General features: G+C 44.6%; 1 protein-coding gene across 1 annotated transcript; it reads left to right on the top strand.

Annotated features, from left to right (window-relative positions):
* Positions 1–4,926: 4,926 nt before the first annotated feature.
* Positions 4,927–11,091, top strand: tlx1 (T cell leukemia homeobox 1; the record flags this gene model as incomplete). Its single annotated transcript, XM_080017068.1, has 4 exons — positions 4,927–5,057; positions 7,357–7,991; positions 8,700–8,937; positions 10,881–11,091. 4 exons carry the CDS (start codon positions 4,927–4,929, stop codon positions 11,089–11,091), a joined length of 1,215 nt encoding a protein of 404 aa, XP_079873194.1.
* Between the last annotated feature and the right edge of the window lie 564 nt (positions 11,092–11,655).

Raw genomic sequence — 11,655 nt, 5'->3', positions numbered from 1 at the left:
GGCGACTCGTTTTCTCCATTTCCTGTTCCTATTCCTGGTTCTTGGAGACAAGGTATGTCTGAATCATTTGTGGCTTTCCAGATGCAGAGGGTTAGTTGTTGTGAGCACTTCCGTTCACTAAATGGTCGTTAATTACGCACACATCAACGCTGTGAGGGCGACGCTCATGATAGATTGTGTTTGGTCTGAAAATGGACATTTCACATCCACCGCGGTTGCGGAGCGGAGTATCGCAGGGCTGGTGTTGTGTCTGGGGTCTTTTTTTTTTTTCCTCCCCCGTTTGGAACCAAGGATTGCCGACGAAGAAGGAAAAAAAAAGAAAATGATTAAACGACTGAACGCAACTCTCAGCAAGGACAGATTAATTGTTTTGAGCGAAGCGAGCGAGCCATAACACCGTTCCTCGAGGTGTCGACAGGTCTTGAGTCGTTTCCAAAACGAAACTTAAGTCTTGAGTCGCATGCTGAGCTCCTTAAGATTGATTTAGATTGACGTCTTTTTTTCCCGAAGGCGCCCCAAAGCCGATAAAACATTTCAAAATTGTTTATTTTCCGGTCACCGCACCCTCACCGTTTGGCGGGATTTGGACAAAAAATGTTTTTTTGGTTCAGGATTGCTCGCACTTGAAGAGGTTCATCCCTGAGACACTGGCCTCAGATTGCACCATGAGAGGTTTCTGACGAGGTATTGAATGCTGAAATACTCAAGGTCTTAAACACGTAAAGGCCCTTATTTTTTTTTTATTGCGTTGGACCAAATTTTGAAAAAAATAAAAAAATGTTGACGATTCAAATTCATGAAAATAATCAACCTCTGGACCCACCAGAAGTGACCAAGCCAGCATCAGTACCAAACTGCTACCACCGAAAGCCTCGCCCCTTATTTGTGTCAGATAGATGTGTAAAAATGTGTTATTTTTAATTTTTAGAATCTTTTCGAATCACTTTCCCGACTGCACTGTTTTTGCTGCTGTCAGGCCTGAATTTCCCTCCGGAGACGAATAAAGTGTCATCCTATCTTGTGTGATGGTGTTTTTCTTTTTCTTTTTCTTTATTTATTTATTTTCAGCAAATGGCCCCACAAGGATCCGCAGCCAAAGCGAAAAACATGGCGGAGATTCACAGAAGGCATTCGGTTCCGTTGGTTGACCGGCGGCGGCGTGGGTCTTCCTGCGGTTCGCACGCCGGCGACGTTCCCCGTCTCTCAATCCTCCGTCGGAGTTTGAAGGTAAGAATAGCTCGCTTCGTCCAGATTCTCAAGTGATATCTTCCGTTCCGGGCGCCGGGGCCAGCTTTACACGCTGCCTTTCCCTCCCCAGCTTCGTCCGCGTCAGTCCGCGGGTTCATTCTCTTCGGGCCCTGCCATCGATTCCCCCGAAGGGGTCAACGGAGCCGAACCGTGGAGGGGAGGAAGGCCTTATATGGGAACAGAGAGAGAGAGCGACGTCGGATTTAGAATAGGGTCTGGTTGGAGCACAGCGCGCACGTACGGCCACGACGCCCTTCAGGACCAGGAACCCGCCGACGAAGGGGGGTTCTTGGCGTCCCGCGCGGCCCTCCTGGGCTCATTGTTGGGTGCTGTAATTTTGGATGAAAATCGGTTTAAAAAAAAAAAAAAAAAACTTCGGGGAGGAAGTTTGACGGAATGAAACTGGCCTCCGCCCGGAGAAAATCGAAGAAAGGATGTGAACGTGTCCAGAAAGAGCAGTTGAATTTCAGAGGGAATATCACTTATTTAGCCGAAACGAATCTACGCCTATCCTGATAAAAAAGGAGATATCTGGCTGTTTTAACGCAAACGCACGCGTCTCATCGTCTTGACTATTTCATGGTGTAAACAGGGGGATCGTTTCCACGGCGCCCGAGGAGCCAATGAGCTGCCGGTACGACGCCCGGTCCGAGAAGAGTGACGGCCCAGAAAGAACTGAGCTGAACTTTACTCTGGTTCATTCTGGTTCTTTCGTTTTAAGTATATGGTTTCCTCATGACTGCGGGTTCCGTTTCAGTAAATAAAAACATCTCTTGGCGTGGGGCTCTGTGATAAGGTTGTGGGTGAAAGGGTTCATTTTTTCCCAGAATACATTTCCTCATATATTTCCTTTGTGTCAAACAAATGACCGAACCTTGCACCTTTAAGGAATGACTGTTCGAGGAGCTGTGCACAGTTGTTTTTACAGTACAGTTCATCTTTTTTTCGGGTCATTTCGGGTCTTCTTGGTTGTTCTTGGTTCTCCGTCGAGCAAGATGGCACATCATTTTTTTCCCCCACGGATTTGTCGATTTTTATGACTACAATATGCAAAATGGGAGGGTTTCCCTTTGACACGGGCTTTGTCTGCATGAATTTCGAAGCTGTGAGACTGGCCAGACGAAAGGCAGCGATGACACAGGAACGCATCATTGACCAAATATGCCTGAAGAACTACATTACAAAATTATAGTGATTTTATTTTTTATTTTCTTCAGTTTTCATTGAAGTGAGATGTCAACAATTATCTGTGAAATAATTCAGTTAATTGTTCCCGTGGGGCTTTCTGTTTGGGTTTTATTGATTTATTTCTCTTTGTTTTTACTGAATATGTCCGATGCATAGCTGGCCCTCCTCTCTCTCTCTCTCTCTCTCTCTCTCTCTCTCTCTCTCACGCGCGCTCTCTGACTGGTTTCCATCCATCATTTGAAAATGGGATTTTCTGGAAGTCCTTGACGTTCAAATGATAAGTGCAGTGATAGGGAGCTGTCCGTCAAGCAGCAGGAAAGAAAACAGTGGCCCCGTCGTCTCCAGCGAGGGCCTGGAAAATATGAAACTCTCACCGTTGCTGTTTTTTTCCACCTGTGAAGCGGTGGACGGCGAAAGTAGGAGCGAAGTAGGGAAAGCCAAACAATCTCCACTGAAGTGATTACCAGGGAGAGAGAGCGTGCGTGTGTGTCTGTGTGTGCGTGTGTGTCTGTGTGTGCCTGTGCGTGTGTGCGTGTGTGTGCGCGCGCTTGTGTCTGTGTGTGCCTGTGCGTGTGTGCGTGTGTGTGCGCGCGTGTGTGTGTGTGTGTGTGTGCGTGTGTTTGTTGACAGACAATACAGGATCATTATATTACCTAAGACAGATTCACGTATGGCCTGGAAAATATAATGATAATTCCCTGCTAACACATGGAAAACAATTGGAGATTTTTTTTTAAGCTTTATAATAGCTCAAAAAAAGAGATGTTAGTATAGTGCGCAAACACTTCATTGTGACCTATAAAATATAATTAAGCGTTTTCGTCTTGTCTTTTGCAGTATATTTACCAGCATAAGTCCCAGTGGGTGAATATTAATATTAGGATCATTTAACCGTCAACTGGGGTGATGATGGGTATTTTGGTTTGAATTAGAAGCTATTAACTGTTTTGTTTTTAGTATGGTTTCAATGACAGTTGCGCCAAAATTGTATAAATTCTACACTTGTGCACATTGTGATTTGTTTGCTTGGTTTTTGGTCAAAAACAACCACTCCATCACTTCGACTACTTTTCTTGTTTGAGCAGCCCTCACATACTTACACATACAAACATGTATGTATATACTTGCAAAAAGCATCTAGGCTCCTCAGTTTGCACTCATTCAAAGCGTTTGAGGTAACAACATTTGGGTCAAAATGTTTTGTCTTTGCTGCGTCACTCGACTCGCTAACGTGACCCCAAAGCAGGTTGAACTCTGATGGATGGTTTGGCCCGCAGCATTGTGAACCAAAACAACCTCTGTGAGTTACCCCCAATGGATGACTCCCTCCTGGTACATACATTGTTTGTCATGGATGTACATTTTATGTGTGTGTCAGAGTGTGTGTTTGTGTGTGTGTGTGTGTGTGTGTGTGTGTGTGTGCGCGTGTGTGTGCGTGTGTGTGTATCTATATGCTCCTCAGAGGAAAAAGAGGATTGCAGGGTCAGCAGTTTGCGTTAATAAGTCTGTGTGCGTCTGTGTGTGTGCGCCCGTGTGTGTCCGTGTGTCTGTGGGTGTGTGGGTGTGTCTGTGTGTGTGCGCCTGTGTGTCCGTGTGTCTGTTGGTGTGTGTGTGTGTGTGTGTGTGTGTGTGTGTCTGTGTGCGCCGCCGTGCCGCCTTCCCAGCGGCGGCTGCCGTTTCCCTGTATTACTAAACAAACAGGATGATCGCTCACTTATCTCCATGTCTCACCACCTCCTCTGTTGTTTCAGACCTGAATCCGAGCGAGAGAGAGAGCGAGAGAGAGAGAGAGAGAGAGAGAGAGAGAGAATCTCCATCAGCCGTCATCAAAAGAAGCAACTTGTAAACAGTGTTAGTTGTCCAATTGCCCAGGTATCAATTATGTCCAACACCCGACACATAGAGAGAGAGGTAAAGAGTGAGAGAGAGACAGACAGACAGACAAGATAGATAGATAGATAGATAGATAGATAGATAGATAGATAGATAGATAGATAGATAGATAGATAGATAGATAGATAGATAGATAGATAGATAGATAGATAGATAGATAGATAGATAGATAGATAGATAGATAGATAGATAGATAGATAGATAGATGGATTAGATAGATAGATAGATAGATAGATAGATAGATAGATAGATAGATAGATAGATAGATAGATAGATAGATAGATAGATAGATAGATAGATAGATAGATAGATAGACAGACAGACAGACAGACAGACCGACGGACAGACAGACAGACAGACAGACAGACAGATAGATAGATAGATAGACAGACAGATAGATAAATATGTAGTTTCATGGTTTTGTGTGTTTGGTCAATATGGAGTCATAATGAATATGAATGTGACTGGTCCTGCTGCACGACTTGATTCACAACATTTCCAGGTTGAATGTGGTTGTTTTTTTTCAGCCAAATAACAAATTTTATTTTATTTACTTTTCGTATTTTTTTGTGTGTGTATGTGTGAGGAAGAGTAGCGATGGTGTTTTACACGAAACTAGAGACCTGCACCAGGAAGCTCGAAGGTGACTGTTTGTGCGTGGGGAGCGTGCGCGACGACGATGGGATCGGCGCCAGAGAGGTTGAGGTCAAGGGTCAAGGACCGACCAGGTAACCCCTGCCAGCCCCACCTCCAGAACAAACGGATCTGCGTCCCTGGGGAGATCCCAGTGGAGATGGACACCAAAATTGTACTTGTGGTGGCGGGGGTGCGTGAAAACTGCGAGTGTAATCGGCCGCGTTGGTTGAATTCATCCCGTCACGTTAGGCGTCGTTCTGAGTAACAGGCGTGAGAAGTGGATGTGTCTCCGCCGACAGTGAGGGGATACGTTTTACAGAAGGCCCACGAGGACACCGGAGCCGATGGAGAACGGGCGCTCGATAATTGAATTTGAAAAGATGCCACTGCCAGTATTTCTTTGACTCATATAAGGTCCATTCCACCGCCTGACTCGCCCAATTATTATTATTATTATTAATTAATTTCAACCACATCGTAGTACATGCACTGGGTACAACATTCTTAGACGATCAAACATAATTACATACTGCGTGTGGAGCCTCGTTTGTCATTAAGTAATAGAACATACATAATTATTCTAGCCATCACAAATCAACAACCTAAAATAATTTGCTGTAGCCCTGGTATAAATAACAAGACAAAATACATAAGAATGACAACCACACACACAATAGAAAAAATACAAAACAGTGTAGGGTATACACACATAAGTCCAAGTTAGCTGGCAGGAGCGTTCATCAAAAAATGTCAATTCCATAAAATATTTGTGCGCACTTATTCTGTTCAGCACGCGATGTGCGCTCCTTCAATATTCGGCCGTTGTATAACGATGTGGAAACACGTCAAACACGTGTGACTCCATCTTTCCTTTTACTAAACACGACCAAACTTCTGTGTGCAGAAATGTACCCGTTGTTTTTTTTCAAGTCCCATGTGTTCATTATTGGTTTGATATGAAGTGCATAGTAACCCAGTGAAGAGTAAGGATAGACTACGAGGCCGACCGGCATTAACATTTAATGTGGGTCAATTGGCCAATCAGGACAGGCAAAACCGTATCAATTATTAACACCTTAATGCCCTGTGCTAAGTAATTAGGTCCCCGTAGTTTTCCGAAGGAGAGAAAATCAATGGCCCAGATGGTTTAATTTTTCATTTCATTGTTTTCGGGAATGTGTTTGTACAAATGGTATTTTAGATTGTGCGTGGGCGCGCTCTCTTCATTGTACCGAATGCAGCCTTTTGTTAATGGGGACTCTGCACAAAGGGCACCGGTTATTTATGATATACGAATAAACTGAGCAATAACAATTTGTCATCCGTACAGTGAGTATTTCCCTAGTTTAAAACCTGTTGCACAAAGTCATTGATCATTTCTAAGATGCATTAAGTTCAAAGGAATAGATTGCAAAATAATTGGCTACGCCATTATGTTATGCGTATTATTACACTATCGACGACTCGGACTTTTGGGGGTGAAACTCGGTTTACAGGACGGGAAATTATCGATGAGCGTAATGGCCCAAAGAAGAAAAACACCCCGCGTGGCTTTGCAGTGGTTATCATTTAAACGAATCAGTATATCTACCAATATCACAACTCGGAACATGAATATTTAATATGATTGTATGTTTATACATAACTCAATTTCACGAAACGCTGGCTTATAAATCATTCTACGAAAATAGGTAAAAATGCAAAAATTGTAAAGATAAGTTCTACGCCGTATACGTTTATTTCCAGGTAATCCAGTAGTCGAGTATAATACATTACATTTTTGAATAAGTGTTCAACCCCATTTTTACCTATAAGATTTTTTACCATTTCTAATTTTATTTTATTCGTTATATAATATAATATATCATTTGTCGAGTTGAACTATGCCCATCTTTATAAATTAAGCTGTTTCGTATGTATAATTGATTTTCTAATTGGGAGTCATCAGTGAAATTAATAAAAAAAAATAATAATAATAATAATAATATCAACGAAGACGCTTCTCCCGTTCGACGTTATCGATCGATATTTCTTCCCAAAAACACAAGTGTGAAACCTATTAGGGAAGAGTTGGAATCTGATCCCAGGCGGAGCTATTGATCCCTTCCCAGCTGTGAAGCCGCTTCGCGGGGCAGTGATCCAGCCAATGGGGTCTCGTCCCGGGGCCTAAAATCGGGCTCTTCATCTCCTCGAGCTGTCTACTTGCCACGGTGATTGATGCACCCCCGCTCCCCACCCCACCCCCGCGGCCAAAGGGGGAGGTAGATTCACTCTCCCGCGCCTCGGACACCCCTCCACCCCCACCCCCCCCCCCCACCACCACCACCATCCCAACCCCCACCCGCGCACACGCGTGGGGCTTTCCCCACGTGCACCCACCGCACTCGTCAGATACCGCCGGAGCGCGCCAGCCGAGGAGGACGTCCAGAGGCTCCGGGAGATCGGGGAGACAGGGTGCGGCGCTTGGAGGAGCACCACCCCTGGTCCTCGACGCGCAGCGGGGGCGTGTGGGGGGGTGGGTGGGGGTAGGGGTGGAGGGGCTGGTGGGCGAGCTCGCCCGCGGAGCGGAGCGGAGGCCATGGACCTGCACGCGGAGCCCATCAGCTTCGGGATCGACCAGATCCTCAGCCACGCGGAGCAGAGCTGCATGTTGGGCGCCAGGATGCCCGAGCCGGACTACTACGGACACGGGTGCGTGGTCAGCGCGGCGTACGGCGGCTTCGCGTGCAACAACAGCGCCGGGTACGGTAACGGCGGCTCGTGCGGCGCGGTGATGGCTCCCCTCGGCGGCGCGTACAACGTCAACGCGGGGGTGAGCGCGAACGGGAGTAACGGGAGTAACGTGAACGCGGCCGGAGTGATCCGGGTGCCCGCTCACCGGCCGCTGGGCGGCGGGCACGGGGGGCACTGCTCCGCGGTGCCGGGCGGCGGGATGAACGCGGCGTCCGGGCCCACGAACAACCTGACCGGACTGACCTTCCCCTGGATGGAGAGTAACAGGAGGTACACCAAAGACCGCTTCACAGGTGAGGCATGGAGCCTGCTGCAGGCCGTGGGTCATGACAGTCTGTGCAAAAACAATGTAGGTAGACGGAGAAATAACATGATCTGCAGTCAATCAGAAAAACATACAACAAGCGAAAAATATGTGTACGAATATGTGCAGTGTGCAGCAAAGCGGGTATGTCCATTGGAGGTTTATGAATAGCTCTGACTTAGAATTGGTCGTTGCATTTTGATATAAAAAAAAACCCCAAAAGATTTGCAAGAGCTTTGATTCGATTTGCAACTGCTGATGAGTTATATTTGCAGCAGCAGGACGTGTGCATGCATGCTTCCAATCTGCAAGATTTCTTCCTGCTTGCTTCACACATTCCTGGCAAAGACAAAATGAAAAACGGCCACAGTTTATTACAGCATCCGAGGATCCGAGGCCCGAAATCGATGTGCTATAAAAGATATGTGCAACCACTTGAAAAATAATAATGTTGTTATAATATTAATATTTTGCATTTAACGGCGATCCTCCCGTTACCCCTTACCAACCAACATGCTTTGCACCGGCTTTAATTTTTTGGCCTCTTTTTCGTATTTCTCGGACTCCTTCTCCTCTGTTGTCGCTCTCTTTTCCTGACGCTGTGCCGCTTTGCTTCCGCCCTCCACCTCCACCTGCCCCGTCTCTCTCCTCCACCACCTCCTCCTCCTCCTCCTCCTCCTCCTCCACCTCCACCCAGTGGCTCTCTCACCACTCACTGTGACACGCCGTATAGGTCACCCGTACCAGAACCGAACCCCGCCCAAAAAGAAGAAGCCCCGCACGTCGTTCACACGCCTGCAGATCTGCGAGCTGGAGAAGCGCTTCCACCGGCAGAAGTACCTGGCGTCCGCGGAGCGCGCCGCCCTGGCCAAGGCCCTGAAGATGACCGACGCCCAGGTCAAGACCTGGTTCCAGAATCGGAGGACCAAGTGGAGGTGGGGCGCGGGTGGAGGTCGCCGTGTGCCTCCTTGTTACTGTGGGGTTGACGGGTCATCGACGTGATCTCTCCGATTGGGGCTCTTTTTCTGTTCGGGCACTTTGCGCGTGACCGTCCGCGGGAAGTGATGCGGCGCAGAGGAACTTTTTGGGGGGGTTCTGTTCGGGGGGTCATTTGAATGAATGAAATAAATTAAGTAAATTAGGTAGCGCTGTATGTCAACCAAGGTCTTGTAGAAAATGGAGGAAACCGCAAGAAAAAGACGCGGAAAATCACGGCTCAATGATGGGTCACAATCAAAGCATCGTTTCGATGAATCCTCTTTTCTTTTAACTGTATTTTGAAATGCTAAATCCATGACCCAAAACTGGAATTGAGTACAATATTTTGTAATTTTTATTAAATGCGTTTTCCTCGTTTGCCTTTTCCTTTATTATTATGTTGTATTGCCCTCTATTAACGTCAAGCACATTAAGTTGTAGCTCTGTGTGAAAGGTGCTGAAAAAATACAAATACAATTTATTTTTTATTAAAATCCAATAAATACACATGGAATTCTATTCAGCACTTCTGGGTGCGGGTTCGTTTAAGACATTTTTTATTTTGTTAACTAGGTTTATTGCAAACTATAATTCAAGAATGCGCAAATTGCTATAATTAAACAGACTATTAATGCGCAGAGTATTCAGTTGTATTTAATAAATCCCACATTTTGTCGTACCGTGAAAATATATTCGGCCATGCATTAATGAAATCCTATCATAACAAGCAACATTTCTGCATCTGTTTGGCGAATGCTGTCAAAGCTCTTTACTTCTTACAGTTAATTACCAGAAACGGATTTCTGGCAACATATTCTGACATTATTTTGAAGTATAAACTACCCCAACCGGTATTGGTTAATAATAACTTAAATTAAACGCATAGTGATTGAAAAAAATAAAAATAAAAAACAAAAATAATAATAATAATAATTAATTTATTATTATTATTATTATTAATATTATTATTATTATTATTATTATTATTATTATTATTATTATTATTATTATTATTATTATAAACAAATCCTGACTAAACCAAGCATGATATGTAAAGTGGATGGTTTAGACCATCAAATATTTGGCTTAATATCGTACTCCACCGGATTACATTGAAAAATGGCCAACGCCAAACAAAACACTGACAAACAAAACGACATAATTAAAATAAATACAACTAAACGTTTAATTATGAGATTTTGGATTGCGCAAAGTGAATATAAATTGCAATATTTGATATGTATGATAATAGTATGATAATTGTTAGACTAAAGTGTATTGAATGGGCCAACCTATTATTAATTATTATTATGCATTGTATGGCTGAGAAAACCTGGGTCCCCAAATTGGGTTTTCGCGCGCGTGTGTGTTTGCGTGTGTGTGTGTGTGTGTGTGTGTGTGTGTGTGTGTGTGTGTTTGCGTGTGTGTGTGTGTGTGTGTGTGTTCGATTCGATCGGATTAAAACATACTGTAATAACTGAGATAACTTTGTTGTGTTTTATTATTACTTATTTATTATTATTACTACATTACACTAACGGCCAGTCAGTTACTATATTGGGGGTAGACGTGTTTGTTTTATAGGCCTGTTATACACGGCAGCTGGTGTAAGTCTATTACAGTAGTAGGTAGCAGCCAAATGTTGAGGCGGGATCCTGTAAATATGTAGTGATTGTTGGAATTAAAATAAAAATCATCCGATCAAAAAACATGAAAAAAACGTATATATAACTTATATATTTTACACTGTGAATGGGCGGTTTTCTGTTTTTTGGCGCATGGGCCGCTGGATTTCTACATTTTTTTTATTTACGAATATGTAATTTTTACCTTCTGAAATGATGAATATTCTGAATTATGAATACGTAATGCGTATTTCATTTATTTATTTATTTTCCAGGCGGCAGACGGCGGAGGAGAGGGAGGCGGAGCGGCAGCAGGCCAACCGCATCCTGATGCAGCTGCAGCAGGAGGCCTTCCAGAAGAACGTCCCGCAGCCCGCCACCCCGGACCCGCTGTGCCTGCACAACAGCTCCCTGTTCGCCCTGCACAACCTGCAGCCCTGGAGCCAGGACACGGCCAAGATCAGCAGCGTGTCGGCCTGCGAATAGGACCCAATGGCTCCCGTGCGGGTGGTTCTTCTTCTTCTTCTTCTTCTTCTTCTTCTTCTTCTTCTTCTTCTTTTTCCTTTTCTTTGTTTGTTTGTTTGTTTCCAAGGCCTTTCTGAAAACAACACCCGGGGGTGGACACGAGAGGGGGCGGAAAGGCCTGGACATGGACACTATGCAGATATATGAGATCAAATATTCCTGCAGATTTTAAGACTTGTACTGGGTTGGAAGCCACTTGGGCGTTTCAGAAGCGCCCCTTTGAGCTGTTAATGGGAGCAAGAGCCTTCTTCCAGCTGCAAATGACTTAAAAAAAAAAAAAAAAAAAAAGAAGAAGAAATAAAACAGATTAACAACTTCAACTCTCTCTTATAAGAGTGGCGGTGGGTTTTTAAAGGCTTCCTGCGCCTTCTTCCATAAAAGCCTCACAGGCTCACAGCACATTTTCATATTGTCTGTTTCAGTCTGTTTTCAGTCTTAGTCCATCAGTGACTTTTCCTGCAATATTTGTCATGCGACATTTTACTTTAGTGGACAGTAGAGCACTTCTTGTGGCACCTTTGTATA

Source organism: Zeus faber (assembly GCF_960531495.2).
Source record: "Zeus faber genome assembly, chromosome: 16".
In the NCBI taxonomy this organism is placed as follows: domain Eukaryota; kingdom Metazoa; phylum Chordata; class Actinopteri; order Zeiformes; family Zeidae; genus Zeus; species Zeus faber.
Note: the sequence above shows the minus strand (reverse complement) of the source record. Positions and strands in the feature narration are given on the sequence as shown.